A 17,746-nucleotide genomic window follows, 5' to 3' on the forward strand; every position below is an offset into this window, starting at 1 on the left:
AGTGCTCCAGCCAAAACGAATATCTCCCTACTACCGTTACCCTATTTATATATGGTCAGCTCAGCAGCGTGGCTCAACATTTGTGTTCCTATTTATCCATAGCAAAACTCACCTGCCCCCACACAACTGTGTCTTGAGGCAAAGGGAAAGGCTTTGACTAGTCTGAGTCAGGACCTGCAGCATTCTTTACACTCTAGATAGGGAAGGCCTAGATATTCTACGTGTGAAATCCCATTCAGAAGCATTATTATGCAAGAGAGTATTCACAAATGAAATTGAAATTAAATATTGTGTAGAAAGAGTAAGAGAACAAATATTTACATCAAATGAATTCAATTTGCTAAATTTGTCGCCATATTTGTTGAATTTTTGGGGTGCTACTTGCAACAATTGGCAATTCCAGTGTTTTCACATGAAATCAAATATATTGTCAGAATCAATAGCTGACAGTCTGTTTGATCATATTCATCATTTGATCGTTTGAATTCATTAATTCAATACATAATCTGCAATGACATTGTAATACATGTACAAAGATTACTTTGTACCTGTGTATATTTCTGTGTCTGTTGTAGTATGGCCCTTAAATTCAGTGTCTTCTAAATTGCTTCTCTGTTGGTTAAACTAGCCACTTCCTTGTTTTGTCTGTAATATAATCTTTTATTGGAGCTTGCATTGTGAACAGAAGCAAACAGGTTTTTTGCAAATGAAGATAAACCTTTTTATTTGCATACAGTGGATAGCTTAGACATGAACTCTAAAGTCACAGTGTAATGAAAAGTAACAGTAGTCCCAAAAGTAAAGCCTGAATCCTTTCATGTTAGAATAATGCATAAGAAAAGCACAAATTTTTCATTCTTTGTTAGTTTTGTAAAATAAAAAAGGATATTACAAAAATAATAAAATGGACTGAGGCAAATAGGTTTAATAAAACACAACTAGGGCAAGTTTCCGCATTAGAATTTTAAACTTTTTCCTGAAAAATTCAGAGATCTAAAGAAGTCTGTTGTTGGCTCATGAAAATATATATCCTCTTGTATTTATAGTACTCTTGCATTGTTGAATGATCACTTAATTGATCCAGGAAAAATTGACCTCTCGTTGTTACTGCGTTGCTGTTTTGGAGCCAACGACTCTGTTTACAGGTGAGGTGGGAGGAGAGGGGCTTTTGAGCCGCAGTGGCTCCCCAGGTGCCACCAAGGCAACCACATTCTCCTTCTTGGACAACCAGAAAGCCGGGTAAAGAGGCTCCAGGAACTCTGTATTGTACTCGTGGATGAGGGTCATGCTGTCACCCACACCGTAGAAGGACAGAAGGCCTCGGGTGTAGTCCACATAGACCCCGATACGCGTGAACTTCTCCACATTTAGCGGGGTCTCCACGTCGCTGTGCCAAGCGGAGAAGGTGCGCCCGTCCCACTGGAGGCACCAGGAGAAGTTGTTTCCCATGATGCAGCTGTTGCTTTCATTGCCCTTGCGGTTGATACTCTTGTAGGTCAGACCGACGTGCGTGCCCTCCCCGCTTATGTCTGCCTCGAAGTAGTGTCGCCCCATATAGAAGCTCTCCGTTGCCAGTACCTGGCGCCAGTTCTCAAACCGCTCGGGCACATCAGGATAAGGATGCTGCCAGGGTGTGGTGTTGGTCACCTTCCTGTTTTCCTCTGTCAGACGGAGGAACTTATGGGCCGTGTCTGCGTCAAAACTCACATTGCTGGCATCTGGGAAAGAAAATGGCCAGTGTGCTTATATAGTATTATATTTTGATTAAAAATTCCCTCTTTCTTTTTAACCAAGTCAGTCTGCCATCCAACTGTAGTATGTCAGTAGGATAGCCCATAAAATACTTACACTTGAGGAAGTCTTCACGTGTCTCTGGATCTGGTATAGTCATGTTCTGTTTTGCTGCAACAATAGCATGAACTGTGGTCTTTATTCCCATCTTGTCTGAGGAAAAGGAAGAAAATAGATTTCATTCTTCAATAACACGACACAAGTGAGATTTCTTTGCACATTTTACGAGTTTTCTTCAGTTGGCACAAGCTGTATCATTGGAAACAAGTATTTGCTATCCTTCAGATCCTGCAGGTGACTCCTTTAGTTGTTCTCGTGGCACACAAATGAGGTGACTCATAAAGCACACAGATGGGTGAGGTGACAGATGGCATTTACTCAGACGGCAAGCCATATTTAGTCATGTCCTTATCTCTCAGGTGAACCACCACTTCGTACCTGAGCTCCAAAACTATGACACACAGTCTGAAGATTCCTTAACTCTCCAGACAGGTGTGAACATGCCCAGAGAGTCAAAGGATTGCCTGTATCTATACAGCAATTCAAGGCCGGGTGTTGTTTTCCCCCCCTAGCATCATTTCCCTTTTGTTTTCTGTATGTTGTGAGGACATGAACTTACCATTTTTGCATGTCTCTTTAAGTTTCTCTATGTATGAAGACACAAGCTTCTCACACAGCTCCTGGGTGGAGTCAACAATCACACGGCTGAAGGAATTTAAACGATCCATCAGGCCGATGTAGACCCCAGGCAGGGAAATATCAGGGGTCTCTTTCTTCCATTCTGAGTACTCCTAGAAAGCAAACACATTCATAAGTAAGAATATGAGTGTCAGACATGACTCCGTGACAAACGTCTTGAACTTCATCCTGGTTGATGATGCGTTACCTGTAGGAAGTCCACGTCGTTTTTGTTTTTGGAGAGCTTCTCCACCTGCGCCTGGGTCTTCTTCAGCTCCGTGCACCTCTGCTCCAGGTGAACCCGGATGCCCTCGGCCTGCCTCAGAGCCTGCTTCTCCTCTCCCTCCAGGATCTCAGTCACCTCCCTCTTGGCCCGCTCCAGCACCGCCTGCAGCTCCGCAAACTGGCTCTCAATTACCTCCCGTACCTCCGTCACCGAGTGCTGTGGAACGGTGCTCTATATATTAGATCACATCACTTTGACTGTATTCATAGTATTCTGAGGAAGGAAGGCAAAGTTCAAGTGACACATGAAATCAGCTGATGATGGTTTTGTTATGTAACCACATACAATGAGGAATGCTTCGTTGCCTCACCGGGAGCCGGCGCCACCCTGAAGCACATGAAAAACATGGATTTCCCCCACCCACACCTGGGGAAACCTGTCAGGTTAGGGTGGTTCCGATACCTTGGGGCTTATACTCTAGGGGTTGTCATAGCCAAAACTAGCTGGTGTCACCTAGTATTTGCTGCCCACGCACAAAGTATTTTGACATTCTTGTGACATTGCTACATACATAGTGAGTTCATTTCATAATGTGTTGTATTTCATTGTACTGTACCTCAATGGAGACTGTGTTGACTTGAAGTTTGTTGATGGCATTCTCCGCTGCTGTCACCGTTTTCACCATCTCAGTCTGCTTCTCCTTTAATTCCCTCTATAAATATATAAGGAACAGAAACCACAAGCATGTTGTCATGCTGAAAATATGTCTAATCCTAACAGCTCACTTGTACTCAAAGTTCATTTATTTCACAGATGTAAACATTTATGCCGTTTCCTCAGGAAAACGGCGTTGTTTCCCTGCTTCCTTGACTCTGAGGTGAAACGACGTTCAATATGGCACTTGAGGTTTTCAGAGTATTGGCCTGTTAGGTTGAGTTTTTGATTCAAGTCTGAATTCCTTAGGCAGGTCCAGGCGACTCAGAGGCTGGTACTCATGTAGAATTCTTTCCCATACAATGCAGCGCCTGAGGCACCACTACATTTTATTAGCTTTAAACAGCATTTGAAGCTACAACAAGTCAACTTTAACAAAAAAATAATCTGCTTGACTGTGCATAGCCATAGGTTAATTCTAACCTGCATTCAATAATAAACTGTCTCTATATCATCACTCTGAAGATCGCTCTATTTCCCTCAAACGATATCTAATCTGGTTTCAACATGTTTTTATAGAAGACATATAAACTTTTTAAAGGTAAACCAAAGCCGTTCCACCAGTTTGAGCTCTGAACTATTTGTACATACCGTACGTACAAATGATGCCAAAGCAGCAGGAGAGCTCGGTGCTGACAAGAGGCAACGAATGCTACCAGAAATACTGTCCTAAGCAAGTATAGCCAAGTCCGTGATTGGCAGTGGGACAGATATCTGTCACAACCTTTCACTTACAGCTACTCATCTTTTGTGTCCAGAGGGAGTGAGTGTAAGACAACTGCAGAGGAATTTCACTACCACGGCTTATGTTCGCATAATGCTTTTGGGCTTAAGCCACCATATCCAAATCTGTAGTGGACACTGTCAATAGATAAATAAGATGGCACATTGATAAAGTCTGTACCACTGTATCAGCAGATCAAGCTCTGAATTCTACATGTGTTGGATTAAACAAAATTTTAGCTAAACCATTCTATCTCTGGGCACAATGTAATGCAATTTTGAATGCAATGCAAATTTGAATTTTAAAATGTAGTTTCAATGGTCTTAACCTCAGGATTTTCTATGGGGGGGAAATGGAGATAAAAACTGCAACATACAGTATATGTGAAGTTATTCTTAGGTTTAAGATATATAAGAAATATGTCACCCATATTTCCACCTGTATGTTTAGATAGGATTACTGACACTAAGGGCTTCCCAACAGTCTTTGGTTTACAGATGTAATTAAGGTGTTTCAGGTGTTGCGACAACACAGTTTGCAAATAACAGGTGTGGGCTTAAACCAAGGATCTCTGGTGGAATCTAGACTGGAATGTTTGAACCTGAGGGTCATGAACTGTCAAAAAGAGACAAATGACACTTTAGCTGAGGCGAAATAGATCTGAGTGTAGAGTTTCCAGAATGCACTACTGAGAAAATCAGACTAACTTTGACATTCACCTAGACCAAGCCCACCATTTGATGATCTTTGTGTTGGAAATGAAAGACAGTATTAGCCTTCTAATTCAATTTAAGCGATCAGATCCACATTGTCGCACTTGTGAAAACTAAATCCGATAATGCATTTTGAAGATGAAGTTCATATTAACTATTTGACTCATCCCCTCCCTGCTGGTGCTCTAGCTTAACTGCCACTAAGTTCTAAGCCAGTCAGACAGACATTACTATATATATCTCTTTTTCAATATGTGAAATTGGAGAGAACATATTAATTATTACTTTTCAGTCAGCAGCTGCCTTTGATGCAGGCCAAACTAATTTTTCCACAAGGAAAGGGAAGTAACACCAAAGGAGTGACTGTTTTTGGAAAGTTTTCATTTGTAATTTCTTTTTATGACTAAATAAGTATTTTTAACCACGGACAGCTACACGTTGCTTTAGTCCTACAGTATGTAGGGCATTTCAGATAACAAAACCACACAAAAGATATGGTGTAATTTGAGAATGGTGTCGCCTTGTGCTGGAATACACTTAATGGTAGACTGAAGGTGTACTTTAGATATTTGAGATTTAGAACAGATTTAGAATTTTAGATTTGAACATTCAGTTCTGATGAGTGTTAATGACACAAAACAAATTAATAAAGAATATGAGAGAGAGATTGAGTGAGAAAACCTGCCTCTATCTGCCTGCGAGCCTCCACCACAGGTATGGTGTTATGGCCCTTGTGCTCCTCGGCCACACAGTCCTGACAGACGCAGCGGGCGTCGGCACAGCAGAAAAGGTCCAGTGGCCACTTGTGGCTCTCGCACGTCCGCCTCTCGATGTCCCGCAGCGGCTCCACCAGCCGGTGGTTCTGAAACTTGGGGTTCTCCAGGTGCGGTCTGAGGTGGGCCTCGCAGTAGGACACCAGGCAGGTCAGACAGGACTTGAGGGCCCTGCGGGGGTTCTCGATGCACGAGTCGCACACCACATCGTCGGGACCCAAAGGTTCCTCTTTGGCCTCTTCTTCCTTCGCCTCCTCCTTCACCTCCTCTTTCGCTCCGTTTGTCACCTCATCTTTCTCTTCGCCGGTCTGCAATGCTTCCTCTCGCTTGTCCTCATCAGGCTTCTTGGGATCCTCCGATTCTTCCAGATCCTCCTGTATCTTGATCTCCTCTGCTGTCTTGGAGTCCTGGCTTTGCTCCTCTTTGCTCTTGATCACGGGAGAGTCAGACACTTTTCCGTTCTGTTTGAGACCATCTGCGGGTTCAGGCTTGTCAGGGCTCTGCAGACACTCGGGACATCCTTTACCTTTGTCCCCCAGGCAGGAGCCACAAACGGAGTGGCCGCAGGGTGCGAGCTTGTCTCCGCTGAGGGTACCTGAGCACCCAGCACACAGCGGCTGCTCTGAGTTGAGGGCTGCCTCTTTCGTGGCTGTGTCTGCCATGTCTGTCTCTCTCTGTCAGCCAAGCTTCTTTTCCAGTCTCTTCCTCTTTCTCTTCTAACTGGCTCAGCCACTGTTGCAGCCGGTCAACCTGGAGTTCCTGGCTCACTCTGAAGAGCCTCGCAAGCCACACCTAAACGATGTGAACGTCACTCGTCTCTCATAGTTTCAGTCAACAAGTTAACCACCCCCTCAACACATCTATGCAACCAGACAGGCCGGTAGGCAGGCAGGCAGGCAGGCGGACACCCCCTCATACAATCACTGCCCTCCCCTTCCCTGTAGGAAAAAAGAAGCCACAGGGCGGAGCTCATATTGCAAATCAGAAACAGAGAAGTGTAGTATTGCATTCCCCCGCATGCTGTATGTTTGCACTTAACTGGAACGTTTCATCATCAGTGTAACTAGGTTATTTACAGGCTTTTTTACTCCACTGATGAAGTCATTTGCTTCATTGTCGCTCTGTGGTATCTGCTCTATCAGTAGATTGAACTATCTTGATAGAACTGAGGAAATCAAGGCTTTAATCCTTTGTGTATTCACCTGCTTTCTCTCTCCTTTGTGAACTTATTCAGCATTCCTGTTGTTCCAAAGTGCAAGTGGAAGGTCCAGTGCAAATGCAAACATCGATTGAATGTGAAAAGCAACAATGCCACTCCAGCACCGCAGATACAATACTGCCACCCAGTGACCAGGTCTCAATTAAATTGTGGAATGTTTTTTATTTTATATATACTGCAATTTATTTAACCAGACATGCCACTCAGAAACAACTTTTTATGAGTATAGGCGGAATAGAATTTTGGATACTAGAATATAAGACAATGTGGCGATAAAACAGTTTTGATTAATACAATTTCTCAGTTGGAAAATTTTTTATTATCTGTAAAAACACATTTCGACACCTCGGTATCCTGTAATTACAGTGCAACCAAGGATGTGCCTTTGAGTTGAGGACACAGCAAAATAAACACTTGCATTGACACCAACAAAAACAACACCACCATCTGTCACTAGGAAAACAGGTCAATTCAAGGGCTGTGATTAATCTCCCACAGTGACTTTTAATGCAGCGCTCATTAAGCTCAATCAAGTCACAGCTTTTAGTAGAGCTCTTGCCTTTGGGCTACTAATTAAATGACTTTTTAAAGTGTAAGACATTTATCCATGTGAGGAATTTCACTCAGCTGATATAATATTCAATTACAAGGGCGTTGTGTTAATTTAACTCCTTCAAGTGTAATATTACTATGTTAGAGCGAACTAAATATTTAATCACATCTTGCCACGTCAATGCATTATTGATTCAAAACTTATATTGTATGCTATAGGTTGTGCAAACATGGATTGTGCTTGTTGTAATATGCCAGCAGAGATGCACTTAATAGTTGAAGCTTGTGCTTTTATGCAATAACAGTCTTTGTGTGAATAGCAGCATGAGTTAGAATAGTTTTTCTCCTCCTTCACCACTTTTTCACCATCTGCCCTCCATCACTGCACTCCCACCAGCTCTGTGATTGGTGGGGCGAACACCATCAGCTCCTGGTATTTGAGGAAGAAATGGCGCAGGCGGGAGAGGTAGCTGTCCTCCTGGTATGGAAGCTCCTTTTCCTTCAGGTACTTGGACACAATAGGTTTCACCTGGTGAGTTGTGGAAGGAAAGTGAGAATCAAAGTAAACACAGGGACAGTTTCATAGACGTGTCCAATAAAAATGAACAAGACACAAGTTGTCTTAACTGAAATCTGTTTAGAAACTAGGGTCAATCAATATACTTGAACCCAATAAAAATAATCAATGTAAGCCTATATTATTTACATGAAATGTAGCTTTTTTAAAGTTCAACATATCATTGTCTAATTGTGATACCTTGGTGTAATTAGTGTAAATAAATGAGACCATGGTTGTGATGATTGATAGCCTCTATCTCACACCAGTGGTATTTTTAGTGCTATAGTGTTTCTCCAGAATAAGACCACATTTCCTAAAAACCCTGTGGCTTCCTGTCACAAGCAGGATGTTCCTACTTGTCCCTCCCCCTCCCTGCTGTTGCCCTGGGTGTGTTTGTTTTCTCTTTGGCTTTACTGCAGACCATAAACATGCTGAAGGTGATTTTTCCATCGACCTTTCACTCAATTCCATTGCGAGAAAGCTTCAGCTCCATTTGTGCTGGAAGAACAGAACCGCGCCCTCTTCCTGCTTTGTGCCATAAATCGAATACATTTCCAGCAAATTCCTCCCCAGTGATACAATGTAAAATTCAGCATAGAGGCCAATCTTCTTGGTGATGGTCTCATTTATTTACAGCAATTATACTGATGTCTCAAAATGATTTAGTGCTACAAATGGCTTCTTTAATAAATAATGTGTGTGTTTCCTACCTTTAAGCACATGTTGTCAGACAGGAAGGGGAAGAGATGGTGCTCCACGTGGCAGTTGATGAGCGAGTGTCCAAACGTCCAGTCTAGCAGGGGATTGCGCGGCAGGTTCAGGACTCCGTGGGTCATCTGGTAGATCCTCTTGGGCCGGCGGGTGGGGGAGAACATGGGGAGGCCAATGTGCTGTGAATCAGATACAGTTTTACAGTTAATCAAAATTTAGATGTGATGGGTGCTGGAAGGTTAGAACTACACATTCTGTGTTTGGGATTATCTTATCATGTTAATATGGGTTAGGGATATGATAAATTGTTCTCTGTGCACTTTGCTGTCTGCTGTTATTTTATATATTCTTATTCTCTTCCTTTTTTATTCATTAAACTCTAGAACTTAGAGAATCAATTTTAGAAGAGAATCAATATTAGTCAACTTCTGGTCTTGCATTAGGAAGCAGCTCAATCAATAAATTCCCAAACAGGGGAGGATCAACCAGACGGGATTTCAATACTTCAAGCAATATTTACTCAATATTCGTTTAGCATTGATGGGCCAACACACTATAAAACTGCCACCATTGCTTGTGTAAATGCTAAATAAAAAAACAAAAACAATTATATTTCAGCCAAATACACCCAAACACCAACAGATACTGTATTTAGTCGATGTGTAGAATTAGTGTTTTTCCCATAAACAATGGGAATATGAATGGTTTTAGTGCTACAACTTTCACTAAAGAGGCATTGTCTCCAAAGCAGGGTTAGACCAAAGCCAACCAAGCCAAAACCAAAGTTAAGCCCAGCCACCACTGCTAAAAAAAATAAATAAAGGGGAAATGCTGAGTTCAGGGCAAAAAAGATAAGACAATGGCCAACAATAGCAACAAGAAACAGGGAAGGATGGGGTTTTTCTTAACAGACAAACCCCACATAGGAGAACAAACATTCCCCTCCACAAGCCCCTTTACTTCAGATCAAGAATCCATGTTTTCTAATCCATCTTCAAACACTTTGATCAGAACAATGCACAATGAAGTCCAGGACTAAGGCTCCGTCTGGGAAAATCATGCATGAATTGTTCCTTTTTGTCCCTTTAGTTCACTGACTGGAATTCCTGGTGAGATCTTTGCGAACACAATGCTGCATTGAAAGGGGTTTTCTCAAAAGGCCACGCAACAAGTGGTGCTCTCATAATTTGTCCCGAATATTCTGCATGAACTGACATGCCCCGCACTTTTGAACAAGTCTTGAACAATTCTGTGAAATGTGAATGCATGGCTATGAGCATCTTTGTGTATCTGTGGGAATTTGTGGGGGAAGATGTATCTGTGTTGTCTGCAAGTGTGCTCACCTGAAAGATGTTGACATGGATATACGGCAGAGAGAACATCGCCCTACACACAAGCATGCAGATTAAGGTGCTGAGAGGCGACTGGAACCCGGAGACGTTGATCAGCAGCCAGTACTGAGAATACAGGCCCAGTGTTACCATCAGTATGGTCCTCATGGCCTGGGCCAAAGAGTGTTCTTTGAGCTGACCTGCAAAACCAGAGAATCAGAAGCCGTCACAGCTATGAGAATAAATTCGCACCTAACTGATAGAGATGGAGTAACAAGGATCAAAAAGTTTCAAAACCCAGTCAAAAATATTTCTCGGCTTTCTGCGGATAATCACATTTAATGCTGAAATATTCAAGTAAACATACAAATCAAAATAGAATATTTAACTCTGTCAGGCTTGCACTTTGGGTCTTTTAGCTCGGCTTACCTAGTGCAACAAGAGGAGTGATGATGGGAACTGCCAGGGGAGCTATGAACAGGTAGACCGAGCGGGACAGGGAGGGGACCTTCCATGTGCTGGAGTCACCCAGCCCAATCACATTAGTATGAGCATGGTGCATCTTGATGTGGGCCTGCACTCCCGCTCGCGCTGTGAATGAGCCACATATCTGTGAGGATGAACAGACACAGACAGATGGGCATGTATGAGAATATCCAAACAACAAAACCACCAGTGATGCAGCTCACAAAAACATCCACATGAAAATCATCGAGCAGGAGAATCAATGCTGGTACTGATTACCAAGACAGGCAAATAGACATAGACAGACCTGCTTCACCGTAGTCTAATATGTTCTATCTTTGTTTGCCTTGATAAGCAGGCCAAGGGCAAAGAGCAGCGAAGGCTACGATCATGTTTTGTCTTTGTCGTGAGCGAAGTTCAGTAAACATCCACATCTAGGTTTAACAACCTTATTTGCTATGATAAACATGAATGACCCATAATGGCATTTTAAATACTGCTGTTTCTAGGGCTGTGATATAGGCTTGAAAACCACAGAATCTGAGATAATAAGCAACTGATAATAAAATATTTGGCCATAATGTAACAACTTGTCAAAATGTAATGGAATTTTAGCGAAGGTTCAGTCTGGAAGACTATCTTTTGCATGCTTAGGCTGTAGTTTTACTTCTCATACCATCCTGCCATTCACATCTCTCACGCATGCTCACTCATTATTTCTTTGCTGTCATTTCCCAGGCCGTCAATTGAGATATCAGCTGTTCACATCAGCTGGTCACATCTATCCAATAGCACAGCGACACACCTCCATTGTTAGCCTATCATCTTGCTGCTGTCTTTTTAAATAGGTTTCTCTCTCTCCGCTTTAGTCCGTTCATGCTGCTGTTATGCGCACCCCTCCACCTCCCCGTCTCCGCCCAGTCTTCGCAGATTCATCAGCTTCATCAGCTTCATCACTCATCAGCCTCAACAGCCTATCAGTCTCAGCAGAGTCATCAGCCACCACCGCCACCAGTGTCTGGACTCCATGGGGGGATTTATCTTGCTGCTGCTCAGGGCTGGTGCCCCTCAATTACAAAATCTCCCTGTAGAGTCTAAGCGCCAAAGACTTTCTTGACAAGACTTAATTTTCACTATATCATCTGTTATAATAATCTTTATAAGATAAGTTATCTTTACTTCATTCACTTGTTTCTCCTGATTGAAATAAAAATGTGTCTCTAAATAGGATGTAAATGTAATGAATTGCTGGATAATGTAATAACATCACATTAGTACATTATCTGGCTTTTATTACCTCATAAGGGGTGTAACATATTTTTAATGTTTAATTAATTTAAATGTTTTTAATCTAGTAATGCAATAATATAGACTTTGAAACAACTTTATTAGTCAATATTATTATTTTAGTTATGTCATCATCAGATATCTTATATCCCTTATTAAGTAATTATTGGCAGTCAATGTAATAATGTCATGTTATTTATGACATTAACAGGTTGATAACAGGTTTTATTACATTTTCAGGGTCATTTCTATTACAATTTGATAAGTTATGACGTTAATCCAGCAATTATTATATTATTATTTGCTACAGGGTTGCATGTGAGAACAAATGCCAGCAGTATAACAAAACCTATGAAACTCAAAAATAAGGTTTGGCTTTGATAACAATTTGCCCTTCATGACCAAATGATGGAGAGCAGGTTTTTTCTGAACATCTCACCTCGATGAAGAACACGGCCCAGAACTCTCCCCAGGCCTGGGACTCGCTCAGCGCCCCGTGGCTGGCGAGGTGCGTTCCCTTGATGGTGATGACAGCGTGGGCCACGCCCATCAGCAGCATCCCCGCCGAGAACCACAGTATCTGACAGGAACCCAGCAGCAGAAAGGCTGCGGGACAGGACAGAGGGATCAGGGGAGGAGGGTAGAAAAGAGAGACAGAAGCAGCAAAGTTGTTACATTATGGCCAAATATTTAGCCAAATATTTAGCAAAAGAATCTCGGAACAAGCACCGACTTTCACTTTTGGCGAGAGAAAGAGAGAGACAAGAGAGAGAGACAGTCTTGACAAGATATCTCTGCCTTGACCTTGGCATCATGAGACAGAAAAGAAAAGAAGAAAGAATATTCGTGCTCGTATTTTTCTTATTCTTGTTATTATTTGTTTAGCATGTTTTATCTGGAACACAATACCTGGAACATTCGCTTCCGTCTTCCTCTATTCATGGTCTATTATTATAGTTACTGTATGTTCTCCTCTACAGACCTTTCCCTCTTATGTTGTTCTGTTTTTCTTGAATGTGTATGTATGTGTGTGTGTGTGTGTGTGTGTGTGTGTGTGTGTGTGTGTGTGTGTGTGTCCACTGACCCCACTGACGACCTTTTTCACAGTGTAAAAACACACGGTATCCTATCTCCTACCTACCCACCCAGCCATCCCATTGTGAGAGTGGTGTGAGTTTCATCCTTGACAGGTGGAAGATCAGGTGAAAGAGGGAAACTTTATCTCTCCTCATGGGTGGGTGTGTGGCTGTGTGTCTTACACTATGCTATCACAGGGGGTTCCTCACATGATAACAATACTGCAGGTTGAACTGCAGTTTTCTGGTTCAGTTTCATTTCAGTTAGGGTTGCTAGTTTAGTCTCTAGTCTCCAAACATGTTTTGTTTTATATTGGGTTATAGGCCAGGCCAAGGCTACTGTGTCAAAGGGAGCTATTTTTGGTATCCACATTATGCAGAAATTAGCTCAGACTGGTCATAAAATGATGTGTTGAAACTAGATCTCTGTCTTATTCATGTGTTGATAGTTCTGTCCAGGGCCGGCGCTCCCTATAGGCTGAATAGGCAAATGCTTAGGGCCTCACAAATGCCTATAGGGCCTCACAAATGCCTATAGGGCCTCACAAATGCCTAGGGCCTCACGCATCCTTTATTATTTTTTTCTACAGTTGAAAAAAAACAAAACAGTTCTTATTGGATAAATGACGTGCCAGTGATCATAAAACCAATCAAAAGCACTGATTCTGTGGAGGCAGTATGACTCCGCCAAAGTGAAAACACCCCTCGGGGGTGTAATGATGCGTTTGTAATGATGGTCCCACCGGTGGGGTTAACCCCACAGTTAACCACCACAGTTAACCATTGCAGTGGCGTTTCAAATAATTGTGCATTTACACTAATTTAGTTGCTTCATCTGCAGATAAGTGGTAGCAGCTGCAGTTAACACTACTAGCTAAGTAGCTGACATACTGTAATTCCCTTACTATGCAGTGTAGGCTAATAATAGGAGCTTTGTTTAGCTAGACAGCAAATATTCAATCAATCACTAAATTTAGTCCAGGGAAGTTGGACTTGAATAGATATGAATTTGAGATGGGTGTTGGTAGTTAAAAGTTTAATGGCAGGTTTAACTGACTTGTATATTGTGTTTTTGTAAAATTAGTTTTCTGTTAATATTTTACTGGATTCTATCAGAACTTTGTCAAGTTAATTTAAGCTAGTTGAGAAGGTATGTAATGAATTCCAATTTACAGTAATATTATGTGCAGTCAGTGGAATTTCACTTTTTGCTCTCCAGTCTGTTATTTTCTGATATTTTAATGTTGACACATATGTTACATTTCATAGGAACAATGTTGAAACTCTTAGGCGGAACTGAGGCAGCAGAACCACAAGCCACAAGGGCAGAGGACCCAGACAGCAAAGTGCTCGTATTGGTCAAGATAAGTAACATCACCGTTCTTCTGTTAACAATTCTAAAGCCACTGCTGTCTTGAAAGTCCTCATTTTCAGCTCATGTCCACACAAGAGGAGAGAGACACATTCACCTTTGTATTTATTACATTTTATTTTGATATTCATGTGCTCTATCTTATAATGGCTAACAAAAATACAGTGCTTTAAACACATTTTTTACTCAGTCTTTATTGCTTGATGGCGGGGAGGATTCGTCTCAAAAGGGGGCCTCCACAGAAAATTTTGCCTAGGGCCTCCAGTAGTTTAGAGCCGGCCCTGGTTCTGTCCTGCAATCCACTCTCATTTTAGTCCAATATTCACAAACAGTTTGATTTAAAACGACCTGTCAGTCCTTATATCAAGGACCCGGTCAGTCAGTTTGAGAATGAAAAATGCCATCAGTCCAATTAATTACACATAAACATAGTCAGTAATGAAGTGACTGTGGCACTGCATGTGTTGCTGTATTCTGCTGACAGATTGGGCTTTATAACTATAATAACCACGCAACACAAATACCTAATGAAGCTACTCTGGCTGTTTGAGAGCGGGGTTGAAGTGCCATGTTCTATTCCTAACACAGTGAAATATGGTGCTAATATACCGCACCTCCTATTTCAAAGCAATCTATTTCGAGGTGATAAGCCACAAGGTCAGTGATACACAATGACAGATGCCTCCTTGGGTCACTGCCCCAGTCTGGTGCTGAATTCAATAAGGATAAGGATAAGGATAAGGATGTTTTATTGTCATTCCAGAACATGTTGTACATGAAAGGGAACGAAATGAGGTACTCAGGTCCCGGTTCCGGTAATAGCAATAATAAAACCAAGAAGAAAGCACATAATTAAAAACACCATTATAAAAATAAGTAAATAAATATATAAATATAAGTATAAATATAAAGTGAGCAAAGTGTGAGGATAGGAATAAGACTGTAAAAATCTGAAAAATAAACAAGGTGCAAAGTGGGCCCAAATTGCAAATTGCAACATGCCCTGATATGAAACAATAGTAATAATAGTAGTAAATTGTTCAGTGAGAAGCAGCAATTGTTCAGTGTGATTTGCAGGATTTTCTTAAAGTAGTCTTAAAGTGCAGAATTTCTGAGTCTCAAATTGCAGCAATGCCCTGATATGGAGTAATAGTAATAATAGCAGCAATTATTCAGATCAGTGTGATGCAGAAATAGTAATAATAGCAGCAATTATTCAGTGTGATGCAGCAGTTATTCAGCGCTTAGTGATAATTAAACCAAAAAGTGAACATTTCTACACCCAAATGCTATAGTCATACTCTCCACTGTACTGATTTAGTAAGAGAAAATGTACTCCTGTACTTAATTGTATGTAAACCTAATTTAATTACAGATGCAGTCAGAGGAACTTTTCATATGCATGCTGCACTGCTGTTGCACTGCTGCTCCAACAGCAAGAAAATCATGCAGTAATAATGCAGCATAGATACTTCTACAAGTATAGATTACAAATCAAGCTGCTGCTTTAGCCAGGTTTCTTACGGTGCTGCTAAAAGCTGTCAGGTCCAATGCTCAAGTGACATGAGTCACACTAGGCACTAGCCTTAATTGAGGTCAGTAGTTGACCACCAGTGACCCAGATAGAGGCAAAGCATTGGAAACCATGATTGTGTGCACCAGTAATGACAACAGTATTGGACTGAGATTATTGAGGGGGGTGACTCCTTTGTTATCACATGACAGATGCTATACAGTACATTCATAACTGAGAATATTATCGTTTGATAGGTTTTGCTGCAGTATAAATTCTGGATTAAAGATTCAATGTAACACTTGTAATTCATATTCTAGGTGTCATGTTCCAAAGTCCCAGACATGGCATTACTTAAAAGCATAATTTAAAAGTAGTCCACATGTTAGACTCTGGACCACCCTCTTGTAATAGCCAACCGTTCCCACCAGTCACCTCCTTATTAACGATGTTCAGCGCTTGGACCGTTTCACTGAAGTAGTTTTCAAAAAGCCGCTCCATCATCATCACAACTGCATGAAGTTCCTAAAGTGTGCAGAGTCTTACCGGGCGGCAGGCAGAGGAACGCTCCCGCCAGGATGCTGCAATCGACACCTCTCCTCTCCCACCAGCTGCTGTCCTTCACCGTCTTCTGCACCAGCCTGGTCAGCTCCATCATCAGTGACTCTTTGTCTGTCACCTCCATCTCCTTGTTGCCCGTCTCTCCATTCTCCTTGCGCTCTCCCTTCATCTCTCCATTGCCCCTTTCTCTCATGTCTTGCTTGGAATCCCCAGAGGCCCCTCTCCTCTGGAATAACATCTCCCCATCCCAGGCTTTGACATCCCTCTCACCTCTTTTCTCATCTTGTCCTTCCCTCCATTCTTCCGGTACATTCTGCATGTCAGCTCTCGTAGTGTTGACAGCTGACAACAAACTCAAGTCAAAGCGACAACCATGCAGACTGGGTCCTCATACAGCAGCCAGTGCTAGAGCTGCCTGAATGTTGCACCCTGAACACAAAGTCCACAGGTCAATGTTAGCATTGTGAAAGTCCTAATTGGCAAGAAAGCCTGTCAGATTAGTCCAGCCCCCTTGCTGCTCCTCCACAAGCCTAGAGGTCCCTCCTCTTGTCTCTCCTTATCTTCTTTAAGGAGTGTTCTCTCTCTCTCTCTCTCTCTCTCTCTCTCTCTCTCTCGTCAGGTTGCTCCTGATGCAGTCCCTGGTCGAGTAACCAGCATAGAGATTCTTTATCCCACAGCACTGTGTAAGACAGGACCCAGGAGATTTAAGGCTGCCCTGTGCCGTGATGGATTCCAGAAGGTGCCTGCAAAATACTCACGCACCAGCAACCGGCACAAAAACTGCAGCCGCTCAGCCAGAGAGTGGATTCGATTGCTCCCTCCCTCTCCCCGGCACAGCTTCTCATACATTGTGTATGTCGCTCTCCCCCCTCCCCTCTGCCTCTTTGTCTCGGCTCTCCTCCTCTCCCCTCCCATCCCTGTAACCTTGGCATACGTCCTGGGAAAGGAGAGGGAGAGAGGAGGGCTGAGGAAAAGGAGGGGAGAGGGATTAGCAGCGGCTGGTCAGCACTCTGTTAGTTGTTTCTTGCTGCTAGGGGAGGGGTCAGAGTGATGGTGTGCAGAGTGCAAGAATGTGCCTAGATAGTTGTAGTGTGTGTATGTGTGGGTGCAGGTGTGTTGTGTGCACATATCTGGTGTGAGTGATTGTGTGCGAGTGTTTCTTTTTTTTTGTTTTTTTGGAGACAGGCCAGCCGTTCTGGGCTTGAAGCCATGCTGACTGCAGTGTGCTCTTTAAAAAGATACATGGAGTCCATTTTTGACTCCAAAGGAGACCAGATACTAGAGAGCAGGGAACATAAGAACACCAGGCTGCCTGACAGCTCTCCTTACATCCCTCCACAGCCTCAAGACTGTTTGTTCTATTCATATCGGCATCAGTCTTCAGAATCAGTCATTTCGTCAGACAGGCCAGAGCGGGACGGGGTGCACATAGCAATATATAGCACATCAGCTGGTGATGCTAGAATATATACACAAAAAAT

General features: G+C 42.4%; 2 protein-coding genes across 3 annotated transcripts; both read right to left on the reverse strand.

The window, feature by feature from the left end:
• Nucleotides 1-708: 708 nt before the first annotated feature.
• trim16 (tripartite motif containing 16) lies at nt 709-6,447 on the reverse strand. Its single transcript, XM_071907735.2, has 6 exons — nt 5,532-6,447; nt 3,312-3,407; nt 2,678-2,911; nt 2,411-2,582; nt 1,849-1,944; nt 709-1,718 (listed from the first exon to the last, which is right to left on the reverse strand). Exons 1-6 carry the CDS (start codon nt 6,279-6,281, stop codon nt 1,105-1,107), a joined length of 1,962 nt encoding a protein of 653 aa, XP_071763836.1. The 5' UTR covers nt 6,282-6,447; the 3' UTR covers nt 709-1,104.
• Nucleotides 6,448-7,769: 1,322 nt separating this feature from the next.
• On the reverse strand, nt 7,770-16,584 carry fads6 (fatty acid desaturase 6). 2 transcript variants are annotated; one of them, XM_071907950.2, is made up of 7 exons: nt 16,519-16,584; nt 16,251-16,392; nt 12,183-12,349; nt 10,421-10,601; nt 10,004-10,191; nt 8,660-8,839; nt 7,770-7,919 (listed from the first exon to the last, which is right to left on the reverse strand). In XM_071907950.2, the coding sequence occupies exons 1-7, from the start codon at nt 16,582-16,584 to the stop codon at nt 7,770-7,772; spliced, it is 1,074 nt and encodes a 357-aa protein (XP_071764051.1). The 2 variants fall into 2 exon arrangements, with proteins under 2 accessions (XP_071764051.1, XP_078147027.1); XM_078290901.1 differs by having other exon boundaries at nt 16,251-16,584.
• Nucleotides 16,585-17,746: the final 1,162 nt, after the last annotated feature.

This window comes from Centroberyx gerrardi, chromosome 20 (genome assembly GCF_048128805.1).
Source record: "Centroberyx gerrardi isolate f3 chromosome 20, fCenGer3.hap1.cur.20231027, whole genome shotgun sequence".
Lineage (NCBI taxonomy): Eukaryota > Metazoa > Chordata > Actinopteri > Beryciformes > Berycidae > Centroberyx > Centroberyx gerrardi.

Bases quoted from the DNA above. Each gene is read 5' to 3' on its own strand.
- fads6 (XM_078290901.1), bottom strand. From the start codon at position 16,584: ATGCAGAATGTACCGGAAGAATGGAGGGAAGGACAAGATGAGAAAAGA. The intron at 10,602-12,182 runs GTGAGATGTTCA...TCATCCTCACAG, and splicing joins GGGCCGTGTTCTTCATCGAG to ATATGTGGCTCATTCACAGC. The intron at 8,840-10,003 runs GTGAGCACACTT...TCTGATTCACAG, and splicing joins TCCATGTCAACATCTTTCAG to CACATTGGCCTCCCCATGTT.
- trim16 (XM_071907735.2), bottom strand. From the start codon at position 6,281: ATGGCAGACACAGCCACGAAAGAGGCAGCCCTCAACTCAGAGCAGCCG. The intron at 3,408-5,531 runs GCAGGTTTTCTC...ATATATTTATAG, and splicing joins AGGCTCGCAGGCAGATAGAG to AGGGAATTAAAGGAGAAGCA. The intron at 2,583-2,677 runs GTAACGCATCAT...TTTGCTTTCTAG, and splicing joins ACGACGTGGACTTCCTACAG to GAGTACTCAGAATGGAAGAA.